This window comes from Sciurus vulgaris, assembly GCF_902686455.1.
Source record: "Sciurus vulgaris genome assembly, chromosome: 10".
Taxonomy (NCBI): domain Eukaryota; kingdom Metazoa; phylum Chordata; class Mammalia; order Rodentia; family Sciuridae; genus Sciurus; species Sciurus vulgaris.
In genome coordinates this window covers 129,175,351-129,198,225 of record NC_136470.1, presented here as the reverse complement: position 1 = coordinate 129,198,225, position 22,875 = coordinate 129,175,351, and the positions used below count along the sequence as shown (strand labels likewise).

At 41.2% G+C, this 22,875-nt stretch overlaps 1 protein-coding gene across 1 annotated transcript in view; it reads left to right on the top strand.

Moving 5' to 3' along the window:
* The window catches only part of PCOLCE2 (procollagen C-endopeptidase enhancer 2), a 60,029-nt gene extending 40,847 nt beyond the window's left edge, over positions 1-19,182 (top strand). Inside the window, exons 5-9 of the mRNA XM_079101093.1 lie at positions 5,058-5,194; positions 7,881-8,035; positions 14,035-14,118; positions 16,383-16,550; positions 18,601-19,182. Coding sequence (XP_078957219.1) covers positions 5,058-5,194; positions 7,881-8,035; positions 14,035-14,118; positions 16,383-16,550; positions 18,601-18,731 — 675 coding nt within the window. The 3' untranslated portion in view covers positions 18,732-19,182. The remainder of the gene's footprint in view (positions 1-5,057; positions 5,195-7,880; positions 8,036-14,034; positions 14,119-16,382; positions 16,551-18,600) is intronic.
* The last annotated feature ends 3,693 nt before the right edge of the window (positions 19,183-22,875 follow it).

Sequence of the window (22,875 nt, the reverse complement as noted above, 5' to 3'; positions counted from 1 at the left end):
GCCCATCAACTTCCTCTTCCCTGAATCGCTGATCCTAAAATTTGACTCCCTTCTTTGTGAAGAGAACGTCAGTCTCCTCCTCTCAGGGAGAACAGCTGTGTCTGCTCCTGTCACCCCACATGCGCCCTGACACACCTGGTGCTGGGGACATACACCAGATAGTAATTGTGATTCCTGTTCGTTTTCTTTGAGAGAAGAATGAACACGGTCGGAATGTGGTCCCGTTTCCCACTCAGACGCACCCAGTTATCCAATTAGTCTTTATTTTCCTCACTTTTCTCTCCCCTCCTCCCCAGATTTCTTGGGGTACAGTTGACAAAAAATGTATCTAGGGGCTAGGGCTGGGGCTCAGTGGTAGAGTGCTCGCCTTGCACGTGGGAGGTACTGGGTTCAATCAGCAGCAGCACATAAAAAAATAAAAATTGTGTCCATCAACTAAAAAAATTTTTTAAAAATATCTATGTACTGTATATAGCATGATGTTTTGATGAATGTGTGCATTGTGAAATGGTCACCCCAGTGAGGCTAATCAACATACCTATCCCCTCACATAGCTATCCGTGTGTGTGTGTGTGTGTGTGTGTGTGTGTGTGCACGCGCGTGCCGTGAGAACATTGAAGATCCATGCTTGAAATTTTCAGGTATGCCACTTGTTGCTCACTGTAGTTATCATGCTGTGGAACACATCTCCAAAGCAATGGTAGCCCGAATTTGTGTTGCTAGAGTCAGATGGTGTGGCAGGCTTTTGTAGCTGGAAGTGAACAGAGCTCTTCCCACCAGGGTTGATCCGGGTTTGAGATTATCGTTTATCATGATTAACAATGAAAGCAAAAAAGTACCATGGTTTTGTTAACTCAGTAAGAAACATGGAAACAAGAATCATTAATTAACTTTTTAAAACTTTTTTAGTTGTCGATGGACCTTCCTTTTATTTATTTATGTGGTGCTGAGACTCGAACCCAGTGCCTCACCCATGCTAGGCAGGCGCTTTGCCACTGAGCCACAACCCTGGCCTGAAACAACAGTTATTTAAACAGAATCAGTGCTCTTATTTACAAAGGCAAATCATGGTATTCTACAGACCTGGGAAACGGAAAAATTCCACTTGGGTTTATTCAACAATAACGCCATTTTTTAAAATTATTTTTGTATTTTTATTTTTACAGACTGCATTTTGATTCATTGTACACAAATGGGGTACAACATTTTCATTTCTATAGTTGTACACAATATAGATTTACACCATTCATGTAATCATACATGTACATAGGGTAATGATGTCTGTTTTAGTCCACTGTCTTTCCTTTCCCCACCCACTCTTGCCCCATATCCCTTTCCACAATCCAAAGTTCCTCCATTTTTCTCTTGCCCCCGGCCCCTGCCACCAACCCCCTCATCATGTATCATCATCCACTTATCAGAGAAAACATTCGACCTTTGGTTGTTTGGGCTTGGCCTATTTCACTTAGCATGATATTCTCCAACTCCATCCATTTACCAGAAAATGCCATAATTTTATTCTTAATTATGGCTGAGTAATATTCTATTGTGTATATATACCACAGTTTCTTTATCCATTCATCAATTGAAGGACATCTAGGTTGGTTCCACAATCTGGCTATTGTGAATTGAGCAGCTACGAGCTTGATGATGTGGCTGCATCACTGTAATATGCTGATTTTAAGTCCTTTGGGTATAACCCCAGAAGTGGGATTGCTGCTGGGTCAAATGGTGGGTCCATTCCAAGTTTTCGGAGGAATCTCCATACTGCTTTCCAGAGTGGCTGCACCAATTTGCAACCCCACCAGCAGTGTATAAGTGTGCCTTTTTTCCCACATCCTCGCCAACACTTATTATTGCTTGTGTTCTTTTTTTTTTTTAAGCATTTGAAGTTTTTTATTGATGTGTAGTATTTGCACAGATTTTTTTTAATTTTCATTTTTTTTTAATTGTAAACAAATGGGATACATGTTGTTTCTCTGCTTGTACATGGCGTAAAGGCATACCATTTGTGTAATCATAAATTTACATAGGGTAATGTTGTTTGATTCATTCTATTATTTTTTCCCTTCCCCCCACCACTCCCACCCCTCTTTTCCCTCTATACAGCCCTTCCTTCCTCCATTCTTGCCCCCCTCCCTAACCCTAACTCTAACCCTAACACTAACCCCTCCCTCCACCCATTATGTGTCCTCATCCACTTATTAGCGATATCATTCGACCTTTGGTTTTTTGAGATTGGCTTATCTCACTTAGCATGATATTCTCCAATTTCATCCATTTGCCTGCAAATGCCATAATTTTATCATTCTTTATGGCTGAGTAATATTCCATTGTATATATATACCACAGTTTCTTTATCCATTCATCAATTGAAGGACATCTAGGTTGGTTCCACAATATGGCTATTGTTAATTGAGCAGCTATGAACATTGATGTGGCTGTATCCCTGTAGTATGCTGATTTTAAGTCCTTTGGGTATAGGCCAAGGAGTGGGATAGCTGGGTCAAATGGTGGTTCCATTCCAAGTTTTCTAAGGAATCTCCACACTGCTTTCCAGAGTGGCTGCACTAATTTGCAGTCCCACCAGCAATGTATGAGTGTACCTTTCTCCCCACATCGTCGCCAACACCTGTTGTTGCTTGTATTCTTGATAATCGCCATTCTAATTGGGGTGAGATGGAATCTTAGGGTGGTTTTGATTTGCATTTCTCTTATTACTAGAGATGTTGAACATTTTTCCATATGTTTGTTGATTGCTTGTAGATCTTCTTCTGTGAAGTGTCTATTCATTCCCTTAGCCCATTTGTTGATTGGATTATTTGCATTCTTGGAGTAGAGTTTTTTGAGTTCTTTATAGATTCTGGAGATTAGTGCTCTATCTGAAGTATGATTGGCAAAGATTTTCTCCCACTCTGTAGGCTCTTTCTTCGCATTGCTGATAGTTTCCTTTGCTGAGAGAAAGCTTTTTAGTTTGAATCTATCCCAGTTATTGATTCTTGCTTTTATTTCTTGTGCTATGGGAGTCCTGTTGAGGAAGTCTGGTCCTAAGCCGACATGTTGAAGATCTGGACCTACTTTTTCTTCTATAATTTGCAGGGTCTCTGGTCTGATTCCGAGGTCCTTGATCCATTTTGACTTTAGTTTCGTGCATGGTGAGAGATATGGGTTTAGTTTCATTCTGTTGCATATGGATTTCCAATTCTCCCAGCACCATTTGTTGAAGAGGCTATCTTTTCTCCATTGCATATTTTTGGCCCCTTTGTCTAGTATGAGAAAATTGTATTTATTTGGGTTTGTGTCCGTGTCCTCTATTCTGTACCATTGATCTACCTTTCTATTTTGGTACCAATACCATGCCGTTTTTGTTACTATTGCTTTGTAGTAGAGTTGAAGATCTGGTATTGCGATACCCCCTGTTTCACTCTTCCTGCTAAGGATTGCTTTAGCTATTCTGGGTTTCTTATTCTTCCAGATGAATTTCATAATTGCTTGCTCTATTTCTGTAAGGTACGTCATTGAGATTTTAATTGGAATTGCATTGAATCTGTATAGCACTTTAGGTAGTATGGCCATTTTGACAATATTAATTCTGCCTATCCAAGAGCATGGGAGATCTTTCCATCTTCTAAGGTTTTCTTTAATTTCTTTCTTTAGTGTTCTGTAGTTCTCATTGTAGAGGTCTTTCACCTCTTTTGTGAGAATGATTCCCAAGTATCTTATTTTTTTTGAGGCTATTGTGAATGGGGTAGTTTTCCTGATTATTCTTTCCAAAGATTCATCACTTATCTATAAAAATGCATTAGATTTATGTGCATTGATCTTATATCCCGCTACTTTACTGAATTCACTTATGAGTTCTAAAAGTTTTCTGGTGAAATTTCCTGGTTCCTCTAAGTATATAATCATATCATCAGCAAATAGGGATAGTTTGAGTTCTTCTTTTCCTATTCATATCCCTTTAATTTTTTTGGTCTGTCTAATTGCTCTGGCCAGAGTCTCAAGAACGATATTGAATAGAAGTCAGGAAATAGTTAAACTCAGAGCCGAAATCAATGAAATTGAAACAAAAGAAACAATACAAAAAATTGACAAAATAAATAGTTGGTTCTTCGAAAAAATAAACAAAATTGATAAACCTTTAGCCACACTAACAAAGAGAAGACGAGAGAAAACCCAAATCACTAAAATTCGGAATGAACAAGGAAATATCACAACAGACAGGATTGAAATACAAAACATAATTAGAAGCTATTTTGAAATTCTATACTCCAACAAAATAGAAAATTTCGAAGACATCAACAGGTTTCTAGAGACATGAATTGCCTAAACTGAACGAGGAGGACATAAACAATTTAAACAGACCAATTTCAAGTACTGAAATAGAAGAAGTCATCAAAAGCCTACCAACAAAGAAAAGTCCGGGACCAGATGGGTTCTCAGCCGAGTTCTACAAAACCTTTAAAGAAGAGCTCATTCCAATACTTCTCAAAGTATTCCATAAAATAGAAGAGGAGGGAACCCTCCCAAACTCATTCTATGAAGCCAATATCACACTGATACCTAAACCAGACAGAGACATCAAGGAAAGAAAATTTCAGACCAATATCCTTAATGAACATCGACGCAAAAATTCTCAACAAAATTTTAGCAAATCGCATACAAAAACATATCAAAAAGGTAGTGCACCATGATCAAGTGGGTTTCATCCCAGGGATGCAAGGTTGGTTCAACATCAGGAAATCAATAAATGTCATTCACCATATCAACAGACTTAAAGTTAAGAATCACATGATTATTTCAATAGATGCAGATAAAGCATTTGATAAAATACAGCACCCCTTCATGCTCAAAACACTAGAGAAAATAGGGATAGTGGGAACATTCCTTAACATTGTAAAGGCCATTTATGCTAAGCCCATGGCTAATATCATTCTAAATGGTGAAAAACTGAAAGCATTCCCCCTAAAAACTGGAACAAGGCAGGGACGCCCTCTTTCACCACTTTTATTCAATAACGCCATTTTGACTCTGCTCATGTTGTGCTTTCTCTGAAGCTGATAGAATTGAAGTTTGAAAAGTTCGACGTGGAGCGAGATAACTACTGCCGATATGATTACGTGGCTGTGTTTAATGGTGGGGAAGTCAACGACGCCAAAAGAATCGGAAAGTACTGTGGAGACAGTCCCCCTGCGTAAGTGGCCCCTATTTGTGTCATTAATATTTTCCTAACTGTGAATTTTTTTTTGTTAATTAAATTTCCCAATTACATTTATTTTCTGGAAGAGTTTATGCTGCCGCTGGTAACACTTTCTTGGGTTCCGTAATTCTTGGAGTTCCTTCTGGCGTCACTAAGAGAGAATAGCCACCCCAGACCTGAGGGGACACAGGGAGCCTGTATTGAGGCCTCGAAGCCCAGGTGGATAAAGGAAGCGGAATGGGTGACACTCCAGGGTCAGACCCTGAGCCAGACACCTGGGGTACTAGTGCCCTGCAAAGGTGAGCTCAGGCCTGGGGGATGGGAAATGGTGAGAAGCACACAGGGCTCAGTTTTGGGATCCAGGCAAGAAGACCTGGAAGTTGATGACAAAAAAGGGCGAATGTAGCTGATCAGGACCTGTCCTGGGCCGCCAGAGCCTTGCGCCTTCTCCTCACGCGGTTACCCAAATGGACAAGCTCAGTCCAGTGGACCAGTGGAGAAGACTGCAACCAGCAGCCAGAGAAAATAGGTTCTTCTCAAGCACAAATGGACACAGGAGAAAGAAGCCACACCTACCAAAGAATTAAAGGTACTTGACGGGCAGTTCCATTTTCCTACCCAAGGGGTGAAACCACCAAGCCCAGGTGGTTTTCATCCATGAGTTCTAACCGACATTTGAGAAACTGGAATTTTCAACACTACACCGATTCTTCTAGAGAAAAATAAGCATCATTCCACAATTAACTTTATAAGTCAAGTGTAAACTTGACATCAAAAGGTAGGGATAGGATGAGAGAAGAATATTAGAGCTCACTCTCACTTATGACTGTGATGAAAAGTGAATTCTAAAAGAAAAATATTAGCAAGATAACTTTAGCAGTGTTTGAGAACATACTCTGTGACTAGCAATTCAGGGTTGGTTTGCATTTAGAAAACCTTTTAAATTTAGTTGTATACATCACCAGATCAGAGGGTGACTTGCGGATTTAATTTTTATTTGTTGGAAATATTTTACTGGAAATAACTTTTCTTAATAACTTGAATTTAAAAGTTTGTATTTTTAAAAAGACTTCTAAAGGATCAAAAATATTAAATACCCAAGAATAAACATAAAAAATTTTTCTTTGTGCAAGGCCTTAATAGAGAAAATGACAAATCCTTACTAAAAGATATTTTAAAAGACCTAAGTAAATGGAGCTCTGTACAGAGCTCATGAATAGGAAAACTTTATCACTTACAACGTTGAAATTGGTTTTCATTAAGCCTGGCAGTCGGGTACTAAAGAGTGGCCCGGGGATACACAGTGGCAAGGGTGTAGGTGGTGGCGACAGAATTGCATTCTGAAAGAGAAAAGCCTGGCAAGAGGGCTGGCTGTGCCCCATGGGGAGGCATATCAAAAGCAACTTGAGCAAAGAGGACAAACGGACTAAAGAAACAACAAAGAAAGGCCGGACACGCATCCACATGTATCCACAGATCCTGTGCATCACAGAGAACCGCAGGCCAGCAGGGGAAGGAGGGTGGGGCCCGGCGCAGTGGCGCAGGCCTGTAACACTAGCCGCTCAGAGGCTGAGACAGGAGGATCCTGAGTTCAAAGCCAGCCTCAGCAACAGTGAGGTGCTAAGCAACTCAGTGAGACCCTGTCTCTAAATAAAATATTTAAAAAGGGCTGGGGATATGGCTCAGTGGTTAAGGCCCCTGGGTTCAATTCCTTGTACCCCCCCCCCCAAAAAAGAAGTAATCGAACATTTGTATTATTATTTAAAAAAACAATAGCAAATCTTAAATGAAACTGCTATCTTGTATAATGTAATGATCCCCTAAGATTTCAGAGAGCTTTTGGACTTCAGTTATCATCTGTACCAGATCTTTAGTACCAACTAACCAGCAAGCTCCTACTATCAAGAGTTCTTAGTGGTATCGTTGGTGACCTCGAGAAGAGAGTAATCACTTTCTCTTTTTCTTAGGAGCATTTCCTAATGGGGATTATAAATAGAAATGTCTCCATTTCGGGCATGCATTAGAACTCCCATTAAAAATGAAACGGAAATGCCTCTAAACCCTGTGTGGCTTTCCTTTTTTATCCTAGAGTGATCAGCCCACTGAGATAATCCCTCTGGCTGTGTCTTTATCGGGAGTGGGAATTTGTTCATCAGATTCTCTGTGGCCAGCATCTGGCTCCCCAAGCTGGCTCGAACCCACAGTGTTAGTTAAAAAAACCCGCCCTGTTGCCGAGTAGGCAAACCCTGAGGTGCCTGTGACAACCAAACACGGCCTCAGTGTTCACGCTGGTCCTCGTGTCTACCATCATCTCTGTAGGATCACTGGATCCTGGGTTCAAATCCTGATTCCACATAACTGCTACAGGACGTCGGGCCAATCACTGGAACTCTCTGCACTTCAACTAACTATTCCAAAAGAAGGGGTGGTAACAGGGTGGTGCAGAGATGGGATGCAGGGTGCCCAGTGCTGAGCTGAGCCGGCACTGGAGATGCTGAGTGGCTGTGTTAACATTTAGCATATTGAGACTTGACCTTCTTAATGTCTTAGCTTTTAGGTATAAATCAATGGCCAATCTATTCTTAAAAATTAATGAACAGCTAGAAAATCTTATATTTTCAGAGGGGTACCACTTAAACCTTAATATATATGTATGTGTAAACATGTTTTCTTCTTTTAGACCAATTGTATCTGAGAGAAATGAACTTCTTATTCAGTTTTTATCAGACTTAAGTTTAACTGCAGATGGATTTATCGGTCACTACAAATTCAGGCCCAAAAAATTGCCCACAACGACAGCAGTACCTGTTACCACCACGTTCCCCGTGACCATGGGTAAGTTTTTCTGTTTGGAAGTTTCATGCAAAAACCTTAGGAGTATGAAAATAGTTCTTTTGGAGTAGAAAAAAGTAAGAAAAAGATACTGGAAACTAAAATAATTGACAAGGATGAAAACTTATGTAAGAAAATAACAACATTATTAACCAATAGCTTTAAACCCTCATCTAAGAAAACGATGACCACATAACAGTTACTAAGGAAGCCTGTCGTATGCACCGAACTTCCCTTGTTGGCATTTATGAACGTGTGGTTTTCTTTCTTTTTTTTTATTCAAAACATTTTAACACATAATTATACATATACGTGCAATACAGTGTGATATTTGCTGTGGTATATAATGTGCAATGGTCGGGGTAATCGATTAGCATTTCTATTTCCTTAAACAAGTATCATTACTTTGTGTCGGAAAACTTTGAACTCACCTCTTCTAGTTCTTTATAAGATATGTAACTGCTGTGAACTAGTCACCGCACTGTGCTGTGGGATGCTAGACCTTATTCCCATCTCACTGTAAGTTGGTATCCCTCAGCTGACCTTCCTCTATCCCCTCTCTCCTGTCCTTCTGTGAGTTTTTTTTCTCATTACATAAAATCGTATTTTAGGTTAAAGTTCTTTCTATTCCTGCCAATTTTCACATCTACAAATTTTGATTGTGGATTTTTTGCTTCTCAGCAAAATGTCATATAAAATACATTTTTTTCAAATTGGAGTAAATCAAACAAATATTCAACATATTTCAGAAGCTGGCTGGGAAATCTGGTCTGGGACATAGCCTAAGAAATGGAGAGGCAGGAGTAGGTCCCCATCTATAGTCTCTACATCCTGCAGGCTCCACTCACTGGGATCTCAGGATTCAGATTAAATATATAGATCCAGGGCAGAGGAAAAGGGGAAAGCCTTAAGATCTCAAATAGGCTGGAATAAGCCAGCTTTGTTGCCACCATATTCTGCACCCACCCTGGGTCCAGCTGACCTGAGCAGACAGTCACTTTCAGGCCTGGTTTCCCTGGAAACTCTTCAAGGGGCCACCTTGTGGCCTGACTGTGCACTGCCTGGTGTTACTTCAGTTACTTCTCCACTGGGCTCAGCAGGCCTGGCGTTCTTGCTCTTTTCATTGCTGGTGGTTCTCAATCCTAAACTTTCTCTGAAATTTCAAACACGGATTTATAATTATCTCCTAGACATTGTGAGACTCCTGGGCATTTAAATGAAAGCATATCAAATTCATTTTTATCACTGTTTTCTGCCTCTAAATGCTTCTCTACCTGTTTTCCAAGCATACACGCATCACCAGCAGCCACATCGTCTTCCTTTGTCTTACTTTATGACTATAACTCTGCCCCCCCCACAGGCCCTGTCATTGTGCCATTAGGTTTACTTTTCCCAGCTGTGCTATCCAATATGGCAGTCATGACTAGGCACTTGAAACATGGCTAGTGACACTAGAAACTAAAGTTTTTTGTTTGTTTGTTGTTTTTTTTAATTTATTTTTATTGTAAACAAATGGGATACATGTTGTTTCTGTTTGTACATGGAGTAACAGCATACCATTTGCATAATCATACATTTACATAGGGTAATGATGTTTGACTCATTCTGTTATTTTTTCCTTCCCCCCACCCCTCTTTTCCCTCTATACAGTCCCTCCTTCCTCTATTCTTGCCCCCCTCCCACCCCCCATTATGTGTCATCATCCACTTATCAGTGAGATCATTCGTCTTTTGGATTTTTGAGATTGACTTATCTCACTTAGCATGATATTCTTCAATTTCATCCATTTGCCTGCAAATGCCATAATTTTATTATTCTTTATAGCTGAGTAATATTCCATTGTATATATATACCACAGTTTCTTTATCCATTCATCAATTGAAGGACATCTAGGTTGGTTCTACAGTCTGGCTATTGTGAATTGAGCAGCTATGAACATTGATGTGGCTGTTATCTCTGTAGTATGCTGATTTTAAGTCCTTTGGGTATAGGCCAAGGAGTGGGATAGCTGGGTCAAATGGTGGGTCCATTCCAAGTTTTCTAAGGAATCTCCACACTGCTTTCCAGAGTGGCTGCATTAATTTGCAGCCCACCAGCAATGTATGAGTGTACCTTTTTCCCCATATCCTCGCCAACATCTATTGTTGCTTGTATTTTTTTTTTTTTTTTTTTTTTTGTGGTGCTGGGGATTGAACCCAGGGCCTTGTGCTTATGAGGCAAGCACTCTACCAACTGAGCTATATCCCCAGCCCCCTGTTGCTTGTATTCTTGATAATCATCATTCTAATTGGGGTGAGATGGAATCTCAGTGTAGTTTTGATTTGCATTTCTCTTATTACTAAAGATGGTGAACATTTTTTCATATGCTTGTTGATTGCTTGTAGATCTTCTGTGAAGCGTCTGTTCATATCCTTAGCCCATTTGTTGATTGGGTTATTTGTACTCGTCGTGTAGAGTTTTTTGAGTTCTTTATAGATCCTGGAAATTAGTGCTCTATCTGAAGTATGAGTGGCAAAGATATTCTCCACTTTGTAGGCTCTCTCTTCGCATTGCTGATAGGGAAACTAAAGTTTTGATTTGATTTTTAGTTATTTTAATTTGAAAGCCTCGCAAGGCTAATGACAATCGTCCTGGGCAACCCAGCTCCCTTTAGAGCTTCGTTTTCAGGCCCTGCCACCTCTCTCTGTATGCTCTGGGTATTTTGGTTTTAATCCAAGTGTGGGGGGAAAGCTGTGGGTGGGTTTAAGCCAAGTTCAAGATAGCTTTGCATGTTATAAAGATCACTCTAGCCACTGCGAGATGAATGGATTGTGGGAATTAAGAGGATGAACAGGTTCTCTGGTTGTGCAGATGAACTGTGTGAAGACAAAAACAGAGATAGTCAAGAGGTGAATGGGAGATGGTGACAGGCCTTGTTGGTAGGAGGTGTCAAAATGGCACCTGAGCCTCTGGTTTGTACCACTGAGGCATCATGCAGAAGCCAGAGAACGGGGTTTGAGGTGGGGACAGTCTGCACCCTGGTTGGGTTTGAGGTGTCTGTGAGACACTCAAGTGAAGATGTCATGCAGTCAGACTTAGGGACCTCTGACGAGGAGCGATTTAAGCAGGAGATTTACATTTAAGAGTCATCGACAAATAGGTGACACAATAATCAAGAATGAGAATCCTAGAAGAGTTTGCAGAAGGAGGAGAAGAGTGGGGAGTCAACCTCTAGGGACTCCACCTTTTTAAAGGGGAGGATGTGCAAGCAGAGACTGACAGGGAGTGGTGGGGGAGGGGCGGGGAAGCAGCGGCACTGTCACGGCCAGCAAGTCACATGATGATGAGATTCCTTCTTGTGGCGGGAGGCTCCTGGAGGCCCTGCGTAGGGCCAGACAGAAGGAGCCCAGGAGCTCATGAAGCAGGAAGTTGAGACAGTAAGTTCCAGCAACTCACTGCAGTTTGCCCTAAAGGAGCCAGAGAAGCCTTGAGAGTTGACCCTGTTGGCGGTGATGGTGATCCCGCCGTTTACCGGTGACGAGTTCTGCTCCCTCTATGTTGAAGTTTGAACACTAGAGAAGCAGCCAAGGCGAGCATATGAAGCAGGTCTTATTTAAAGGTAATAATGCAGACTTCCCCTTGGGGGGAGAAGGGGGCCATGGCTGATGTTCTAAAGTCCCAAGAAGTGAGCGCACCTACAGCTTTTATACGTTAAGGTCTCTTTTGTTCTCCAGTTCTCTCCCCCTTATCTCTCCTTCCTGTGACTAGGCCTGGTTTTGCAGGTGAGATGCATGAAGTGAGAAGGGATGGGGCAGCGGGGGGCCAAAGTGGTTCAGCCAGGCAAGGGCCCAGGGGGCATTCATTAGCAGCTCCTTGCTTATAGTCCCTGACAAGGGCAGGTAAACTTGGTAATCAATGGGCTCCAGAGATCCTTGACATTCCATCCTCCCAGGGGCAGTCTCCAACTTCCAGAGGCAGATGGCTTTCATGGCCTTCATTTCCTCAATGTGACCTGATCCCCTATTTCTACACTAACTGCCTGTCCCCCATTCTGGCTTCAAAGGGAGGGAGCAGCGAAGAAGGAGAACATAAAGGCAGGCGAAGGAACAGATTGAGAAGGAAGCTTTCTATAAATGAGGGAGGGTCTGACTCCAGAGGACCCACAAAGCCATGCCAGACCTGAGTGGGGCAACCTCCCCTCAGAGGAAAGAGAGAGAAGGCTCAGATAAAGAGGACTCAGGGATTTGCTGACGATCTGGAGGGTGCTTTTTTGCTGTGACTTCTGTCCTCTCTGGCAAATAGACAAGGTCACCTGTTGAAAAGGAGGTGATCCATGAGAGAGTGGAGATGGCGACGGCCCATCTGCGCGCTCAGCTGTCCGGGTGGCTCTCCTGCAGCATTCCACAGGGCCGAAGGACCAAGGGAAGGGAGTCGGGGGCTGTCAAGGAGTGTGGCACCAGTGAACTGTGGACACCAAACCGGATAGCTCAGCAGGAAAGGCAGGCCAGGGTTGGTGATAGAAAATGCAAGAGGGGTGTAGCCAGCATCCATGGATAGGGAAGAAGGTTGCCAAGAAATGATCAAATACACAAGCTTGAAAGGGAAGAGGCCACACTGGATAGCAGGGTATCTAAATTTGAGAGGCTGGCAATGCATGACTTTAGCACAAGGATGTATGCGTCTGGGACTGAGTGTTTGCGATGGAGAAGGAGCAGAGCGGAGGTCCTTATTGTGGATGAGGACAGGGGACTGAGGGGTCATCTGTGGGGAGGGTGGGCCACCAGGAGGATTGCAGGGCACATGGAGAGGAAGGCTCAGAACCCACGGCCAAGTCTGAGAGAGGTGGTAGGTGACAGTAAGACAAGGTGGGTGGCGTGACTTAAAGGCAGGAGAAGCTGGGACCCGTCAAAGGGTGATAAGGAGCAGCACAGGAGACCCACCCACTCCCAGATGTTCTGAGGCTAAGGAGCGGGTTTCCCAGGGATGCTCTCTTTCACTGGTAATGCTCTTTGTTAGTAGAGTACAAATTAAGAGTGAATAAATAATAAATTCACGGAGGAGTCAGAAGAACATATTGCAAGGGCAATATTACATTCGCAGATGTTTATCCAACAAGCACAATTCTGTTGTTTTTTGCAATTCCGTTTTGTTCTTCATAGCATATTGTCACACATAAACCAATAATTAGCATATATTTTAAAAACATTTTAAAGCTAATAATGGGGATTCCCTGTTTTCATTTGGTCAACCCAGGGTTTCTCAGCCTTGGCACTATTTCCATTCTGGACCAGATAATTCTGTTGTGTGTGTGGGTCCCACTGGAGGGTGTTTAGCACCACTCACTAGATGCCATTAGCACCCCCAAGTTATGGCAACCAGAATGTCTCCAGATATTGACATGTGACACCCACAGGTGAGAGCCACTGTTTATCTATTTAGTTTTACTTTTAAATTTGCTTCTCAGTTCTTAAGATCCGGATACCCAATTCCAGGCTCACAATGAATATTTAGTGAGCACTTGCATCTTATTACAGACATAACATGAGCAGCATTTCTAAAACCTTGTACCCCTCCCGTTTAGGCAGTTGCTTTTTAGTGCACCAATAAAGCTCCCTCCATTCCCAGGGGAACACTGTAGGATTCCTTTTGTAAAATGAAGATTTAAGCTGTATTTTATGAGTTCCAATTTGTTTTGCCAGGTTTTTCTAAGCAGGGCACACACAGAGTGTATCTATTTTGGGTTATAGTAGTGTTAGTTTTATATCAAGGAAGAAGGGAACAGAACTAAATTTGGGTTATCTTTGATCTCAGGCTTAAAATTCAGTACAGGGTATTGAGTTGCCCTGAGGAAATGAGAGTAGCATGAAGAATTTCTTCTGCATGGTTTATAATTATTCCATGGCAATGATAGATCGGTGGCTCAGGGAGAGAAATGGTTATTTTAAATGGAGATTCAGATGTAAACCTCCAATTACCCTTGAGTTCATTTTCCTGACTCTTATGTCTTTCTTCTTTGAATTAAGGTTTAAAACCCACCGTGGCTCTGTGTCAACAAAAGTGTAGACGGTCGGGGACTCTGGAGAGCAATTATTGTTCAAGCAACTTTGGTAAGAAATGTTTTTTAAAAAAATCCTTTTCCCTTTAATCAGAAACTTGAAACTGCATGCTTACCCTCCAGGGACTTGCCATGAACTCAACGGTGAAGGCCAGTGGCACTGTTCATCTATCCAGGAAAATGTTTTCTTATATGTGAGCGAGTGTTGACTTGTGCTACTCAAACTGTTAGATTTTACAGGTGAAAAAAATAAGCATTCAGAAAATGTGCTTTTTTTTCCCTCACAAGTGTATAATTGGACTCTTGGTTTGTGTCATGGCCATCCTCTGTGTTGCGGCTGAGTATTTCTGGAAAGACCAGAGCACTCTCTTCCCTCACATACTTTGCACATACCAGGTATTTTTTTCACACATCTGTAATTCAAGTTAAGAACATCAGAAACAGCTAAGCTGATATTCATCAGCTGGCTTCTCTCAGAAGAAATTCAAGTATTTCCTCTGTAGTGCATTTCCAAAGTACCAAATTACCATGTGGAAATCTGAAGTCCATTTGGAAACTCTTCTGGAACGTGAGGAGATAGTCTTTAGTAATGACTTGGAGTTTCTAAGAGTTTTTCCCAATTAAAAAACAGTACCATCTGTGAAAACTACTTAGGAGCAAGATACTAAATTTGGCTATATTGGTTATTTTAAAAGGCAGCTTAAAAGAAAACATTTAGGGAGCTTTATCAAGAAAAGAGAGTTGGGGCTGAGGTTGTGGCTGGGTGGTAGTGCGCTTGCCTGGCTTGTAGGAGGCACGGGGTTTGATCCTCAGCACCACATCGAAATAAATAAATAAAATAAAGGTATTATGTCCATGTACAACAAAAAAAAGAGTGTTAAAGAAAAGACAGTTGCTACAGCCTGAATTGTTTTCCCAAAACAAAGAGTCTCCCCAGACTTGCCTTGCCTTTTCTGGTGCCTTAAAGTGGTGACGGTCTGCAGCCCAGATGGGCTATATGGGAACGAAGGGATGAAGATACTGAAGAGCCTGGGCCTAAATCTGGCTGCAGTTTGCCTGCTGAGATTCCAGGAACGCACTAAAACAAACACAGTAGCACCAGGTGTCATTTCTAGGTTAGTCCTCTATAGGAGGTGGTTCAGGAAATTGTCCTCCCTGTGCCTTGGAAACCACCTGTTTACACTTGGTTACAGATTGACATTTTGCAGCGACCACTCATCACCAGGAATCAGAGGAAGGCATGATAAGAATCCCCATCCTAGGGGCTTGGTGCACTGCATAAGCAGCAGGAAGTGCTCACTTTGCCCCCAAGGGGCCATGTCAGCCGAGTCCAAAGCTCAACTTAGCCCACTGATGGTGATCTGTATGGCTGTATGACTGAATACTGTGATTAGTGGTCCACGTGTTCTTAGCCAGGGTGGGCGACATTCCCTGGGGCAGTTTTTGGTTGTCACAATAGCTGGGGAGGCGACTGTTTTTTTTCCAGGCAGGGACACAGCTGATAAAAGTATCACTCAGTGCCCTATACCACAAGGAATTGTCCCCTTAACTCCTAAAATGCCAACTGCATCCCTCGAGAAAGACAGTGTCTTTCTCTCTGTGGTTCAGAAGAGAAACTTTTCTCTCGAGTCACAATGGAAAAAATGGAGTTCTATATAATGAAAAGCAACTGACTTGTGCTAGAATTATTTTTACTTTATTTTTGTTTTGTTTTTAGAGCAAGAAAGTTTTAAGTTGTACCTCAGTTCTATACTTTGTTAAATGAGATAAATAGGGTAAGTAAGAAAGAGAAAATGAAAGACCCAGATAAAGACAGACTTACTGATAATTGGAGAGCGATGGGGCGCCATGGGATGTACAGAAGTTCCAGGAGGGAGGACGGCTGTGGGGAGACGTGGCAGGTGTCACCCACACACACACACCCTGCTGTCTCAGACCCCCTCCTCTTAGTATGGTATCCTCTAGTCATGGTCTCATTGAGCATTCACAAGCAGAGGCCATGAGCATGTCCTTTATTTGGCAATTGATCTACATGTTGGATAAAACATATTAGAGTCCCCATCTCAGTAGACTGCTGTGTATTTGGGTTTCTCTCCTAGTTGCCACCACCTAACAACCAGGGTAACATTGTATGACCCTTTTTTACCACCTGAATTTTGGTGGCAAATACAGAATCCAGTTCGAGAGTTCAGCGAGGGCCTCTTCTTTAACATCAAAATATTCCATCTCTGAAACTTATAAGAATGCAGAACTGCTTTCCGTTCCGCTTGCATCTGCCTTCAGTGTCGTGGTCCTTCACGATGTCTCCTTCTGCAGTGTTGGCCGGCACCGTTATCACAACCGTCACTCGAGGTGGGAGTCTGCACGCCACGGTCTCAATCATCAACATCTACAAAGAGGGAAGCCTGGCCATCCAGCAGGCGGGCAAGAACATGAGCGCCAAGGTCATCGTGGTCTGCAAGCAGTGCCCGCTCCTCAGAAGAGGTGAGGAGGGAGAGAAGCGCCAGGCCTTCTTCCAGGGCGCTCGGAGGCAGAGAAGGAAAGGAGAGAGCCTCTCTGAGGAGGTCGTGGATCTTTCCAGGCCTGGCTGGTGTAGGGAAGTAAAATCAGGGCTAATATATGTCCACACCTGGTAGAGAAGGAAGTCTTTGGGGGCAGGCAGAATTGGGCTGTCATCCCAATCCTTATAACCGGTGGAAGGAGATGAGGTGGTGGAAATAAGGAGTGAGTCTGAGGAGCATCTGAATTTGAATCAACGGAGAACAGATCTGGAGAGTAGTTCAGGGGAGAGAGATTTTAGACGACTGCACTTTAGGTGCCAATACTACATTTACAGGGAAAAATCTAGCCAGCAACGGGAAATGCAAATTGAACTTCAGCAGAGAGAGGTATATTGGGGCTACACTTAAAGATCTGGGGATCATTTGTACAGATAAGGACCATTAAATGCATGGATAGGAATGCATTTATTGAGAGAAATTATAGAAAAAGAAAAGTTACACCAGAGGTAGAAGCACATGACCTTAAAGAACTTTAAACCAATTTAAAATTTAGTTATTTGATTTATAAATAATATGTTTCACAGTTTTAAAATTTTTTTAAATAGAGAGGCATATAAGATAAAAAGTGAAGCCCCTTCCCTTTCCCCAGAGGTACTATAAAAAGTTCCTGACAGAATGTTTTCATCTGTGTAAACATGGGCTCCCACACTTACATGAATGGAATCCTCCTATACAATTTCTACTGTAACTTTTCCCCACAGAAAGTAGCCAGCCACACCAATGTATTAAAAAAAAAAAAAAAAAAAAAAAAAAAAAAAAAAAAAAACAGTATAACAAAGAGTACTTCTTAAGTACTTTTCTATACCTATTTTTTTGCAAGGGACTATATCAGTGCAAGCATGTGAACCATCTACTTTCAGGAACCTTCCATAGTATCTTTACATAACTGCACAGAGAACTCTTTCCTTGGAGCGGTAGTGACATCTGGTAGGTACTGTGACATACCATGATTTCTGAGCCTAATCCCAACTTAACCCTTTCCTCAGTCCTGTCGCATACTTCTTCCACAACCAAACCACCCCTCAGTGCTGTGGCCTTCCCCCATAATATTCACTTCAGGGAAGCCTCACTGTGTTCAGATTGTTCACAAGAGGCAGGAGGTTGGCAACCTCTCCTCTCCTTGAGTTGACATCTGCAGAAAAAATAGCAGAGGCTCTGTTAAACGATGATGTTTCTTGCCAGAACAGCCAGGAACAGCAGATAATGCACAACTAGATTCTGTAAGGTCTCCTAATACTGCTGACAGTCCAGCCTTGAGCTGCCCAGCCTACCACGTTATTTATTTCTCTTTTATATACAGGGGAGAAGAGTGGACTAAGGGGGAGGGAATAGGCGCCTCCTGGTGACACTTTTTTACAGGACTCTGAATCTTAGTTCAACTGAAGCATCTCAGCTGAGGCCTCCATCTGGAACTAACTGAGCTGGACTCATCAATGTATTTAAAAAATAGGATAACAAATAAAAGTACTTTTTAGTACCTTTTTTTTGCAAGGCACTGTCTGACTGCAAGAAGCATATGAACCATCTGTGCTCTCAGGAAGTTTACACAGTAGATTCATGTTTGACACCAGCAGAAGAGAGTGGATCACTAGTTGCCAAATGCCAGAGAAATCCAGACATGTTATGGGACTATGAGAGGCCACCTGAAGAAGGCCCATCACGAAACACCAGAGGCCCTTTGAGAAAGGAGAAGCTTTCATGTTAACCTAGTACATTGCTCATAGTGGGCCTTAGGGAACTACACCAGGCCTGCAGCACCTGCATACGGGGTCTTCGTGTTAGCAGAGCTAGAAGATGTTACTGTTGAATCTAGACTTTTGCTAATGAGAGTCTTAAGCTAGATTTTATCCTAGAAAGAATAAGGGTATATCATTTTATAGGAAAGAACTTTATCCAGAGGTAAGTTTTAGTCTAAGTTGTTTCAGAGAACACACATAAAGAAAACGATTTGTTTTTGTATTTTCTTTCTTTAGGTCTAAACTACATTATTATGGGCCAAGTAGGTGAAGATGGGAGAGGCAAAATCATGCCAAACAGCTTTATCATGATGTTCAAGACCAAGAATCAGAAGCTTCTGAATGCCTTAAAGAACAAGCAATGTTAACAGTGAACTGCGTCTACTTAAGCTGCACTCTGTCGTTGCCTTTGAAAGATCTTTTTTCCCTAAGTAGAAAAAGAAAAAAAAAAAAAAAAACCCAGCCATACATTTAACTGAGCATTCTGAAAGAGGGGACCAACCAACTCTTCACAGGACGTAGGTGTGAGGCCTCCAAAGCTGCTGAAGGAAGTTCAGAGCTGTACCGAGGAGCAGAGATCTGAGGACCTGTGACTTGGCGTGGTGACAGGAAGCTGCAGGCATCAAACGCTGACAGCTTGGAAGCAGTTTATTTATACATCTTGTAAAAGGATATTTTAGAATTGAATTGTGTGAAGATACAAAAAAGATTTTATAGTGCAATATTTATAGTGTTTGTTTTACCTTCAAGCATTTGCTGAAGTGTTACATTCTTCTCTTGCATTTTTAAATCAATGCTTAATAAAACATTTAAAAATGATGACACAGCAGCCATTAATGTCATTCTTATAAAAAGTGGGACACACTTAAAAAAATCCCCTTCAAGCAATAAGAATATTATTTACATGTAAGTTTGTCTTTGTATTAGTTTATACTTTGTTAAAATAGTTAAGCATTCTGAGAATTTTAGGAACTAAATGGATCAAATAATGTCAATGCAGAAGCAGAGAATATTAGAGCTGGAATGGTCTCTCAGGCATCTAGTCCAAACTCTTTCATTCTATAATTGGAACAGAAGCTCAGGTGTAGCCAGTGACTCGCCCAGGGCACACATCTCCCAAGAGACAGAGCAGTCATTTGCGAAGTCTTAATTCCAAACCCAGTGCCCTCGCTGCCACTAGAAGAGGCCCTCCCTACTGTAGCAGAAAGCCCTTTTAGCCTGATTTGAAGCATTTAGATACCAGATTCTAGTACTTAGGCTAGTATCTGCTAGCATAAATTGGTCTTTTACAGAGCTTGAAATTAGAAATGAGCCTGATCTCCTTACCTGTTCACACCCAGGTAGCTGGACCAGGCAGTACCAGCTAAGATGCATTCTGCCATTGCTTTTTAAAAATTTATTTTCACTTAGTAGTGAAGAACTGTGAAAGGCCTCCCATCATTCACACAGCTGCTTAAAATGTAGCTGTACCTGAGGTGGATGTGACAACTAGCCTTCCAGGAAGTGCTGGTCAGGATATGGAGGTGGGGACTGTCATTGTCCAAGAGGGTAGAAGGAGCATTAGTGATGAACAAAGACTTGGGTCACAGAGACTTCCATGGTAGAAGCAAAGTTTTAGAAATAAGGGAAAATATTATTTTGGGTGAAAACAATAATTACCAGCCCTGGGGGTAACTGGACATTTAAATGACAGCAAAATATAAGTTAAAAATAAGAATCCCTGTTTTGGCAGAAGTAAGCAATGACTATGAACTGGCTGCCAGGGTTGGAAGCTGTTCCTAAGCTCTCACACTGAGATGCCCATCAATTCCTGACTCATCCGCTGAGGAAGTAGGTGAGCTAGAGAACCCAGCAGACAGCTGAGTGGTTGCTTCACTGGCTAGGGCCACCTTCTAGAAAAGCACCTCTTCCAGTCAGGATGTAACCATGAACTCCAATGGATTCCAGCCTTCCTTTTGAGAATACCTGTTATTTCCTTTCAGAATACTTGTTAGGGGACTTTGGAGTGATTACTTAAGATTGTTTTCTCTTCCATCTTCACAGGATCTTTGTACTGATGCATCACAGGCAGCAGGTTTAGAGGTACTAGATTCCCGCATTGCCAGCAGAGACTGTGTTGGGTCTCTGAGTGGGGCTGAGGTACAGTAGGGTAAAAACTTAGAGAAGTAATCCAAACTCTTCATCCCCCCATTGACATCTTTGACACAAGACTTACAACTGGTTAGGGAATCGTGGTTAGAAGTATGGCCCTGGTTCGTTGTTAGTGTTTCAACCCTGAGACCAAAATACCTGACAAGAACAACTGAGAGGAGGAAAAGTTTATTTTGGTTCCCTGTTTCAGAGGCTGAGTTCATGGTCAGCGGAATCCATTGCTCTGGGCCTAAGTGAGGTAGACCATCATAGTAGGAGGGCATGATGGAGGAAAGCTGCTGAGCTCGTGGCATATGGGAGAGGGGGAGCAAGGAGCCAGGGACAAAACGTTAATTCCCAAGAGCATGCCCCCAGCCACACCGTCCATGGTTACCACCCCGTACAGTAGACCTTTCAAACTGTTAATCCATCAAATGGCTTAACCTGCTGATTAGGTTACAGTTCTCATATCTGATCATTTCGCCTCTGAACAATGTCTATCACGTAAGACGACTGGGTGACACCTTGTATCCAAACCCTAAAACTCGTCTTTTGATTCAATCACTCAAAACAGAGATGATCAAGCTGTCTAGTGAAGCTGTTCTTTCTGGTCCAACATCCATTCCATTACTTCTGTTATAAAGTCATTTATTTTGACTGTACTTCATTTTCTTTAGTTATAAATTGAGGAAGTGAAACGAGATGCTTTCTGGGGTTCCAAAGTTATTTTCTATTAGGAATTCTTTTTAAAAATTTGTGTTATGATTACACACAATAGCAGGATTCATTGTGCTCTAGCTGTATATGCAAATACCATAATTGGTCACTTTGATTACTCAAGTATCTCCCCATTCCTCTCCTCCTTCCTCCCTAGTTCCTCTACTAGTCTCCCTTCTATTTTTATGAGATCCCTTTTTTCTTCTTCTTTTTTTTTTTTTTTTTCTCTCTCTCTAGTTTCCACATATGAGGGAAAACATATGACCCTTGACTTTCTGAGATTGGCTTATTTCACTTAGGATGATGTTCTCCAGTTCCAAAAACATGGGTCATTTTACAAATCTGCCGATCACCCTTGCACAAGAGCCATGCTAATCTTGTCTGTATTGTTCCAATTTTATTATACATGCTGCCAAAGCAAGCACTTGTTTTTATTTTAATATATTTTGGAAATCAAATACATACACATGAAGAATGAATAGGTAACCAGACTGATACATCACAAAATGTTTCAGATTTATAAATAATACTCATGTGTTTCAGGAGGGTCTCGATAGCTCAATTTTAATCCTTTGATATCAATTTGATTCCTAAAACAAAAATAACAAGAATTATACAAATTTCCCAAGTCTTTCAACCTTAGTTGAAAGAAACTTACCTTTTTTTTTCCCCTTGAGGTAGGGCAGTGCTACCAATGTCCAATGATACTTTCTGGACTACTGATGATGTGAACTAATGATGAAAATCTTTTTTAAAGTCCTAAAAAAAGGTTATTAATCAGAAAGCTCTCGTGTGAGTTAAGTAACATTAATCAGAGACTCCTTTTGCTTGAATTCATGGACATGTTTGTGTAAATGCAAACAAAATTTTTACCAAATTATCCTAAATCATTTATATTAAAAGAGAAGGATAAAAATATTAATTTAGGACCTTGATAACTTAAATATTTACACTAACATTTAGGGTAATCAAAAAAGATTCTAAATATAGTATGAAATTTTAAAACTAGCAGAGGGGAAAAACATTAATGAAGTGAAATAGGAAAAATGCAAGAAAACATGATGGTGCGATACAATGTATCAATAATTTTAGTAAAACAGTTAAACACAAAAGTAAAAAGTCAAAGGCAGACTAGATTAGGGGAAAAAGTCCAACTATAAGCTATTTGAAGGAGACATCTAAAACAGAAAAACTGAGAGGGGATAGAAAAAACTTCACGAGAAAACATTAATACTAGAAAACAATAGACTTTAAGAGGGTTATAAAGAGATACAATAATTCTAAACCTGTATGCAGCTAATTACAGCCTTTAAAACATATCTGATATTATATAAATGGAAAATGTCAAGTTCATCATAGTGGAGGATTTTAACATTTCTCTCAGTAATTGACAGATTTAAAAGAAAACAGTGATATAACAGTTTTGAGCCAGTTATGCAAAAAGTTATGCATAAAACAACAGATTTATCTAATACACATAAAGAACAATACCAAAAGCACATTATTCTTCAGCACATATGGAACAATTTCAAAACTTGCCCACAAACTTGCATCACAAAGCAGGTCCCAACAAATTTCAAAGGACTAGTATTATGAAGATAACTTTCAACAACATTGAAGAATGAGAGGTTAATTTTTTTAAAAAAGTAACCAATAATAACAAAA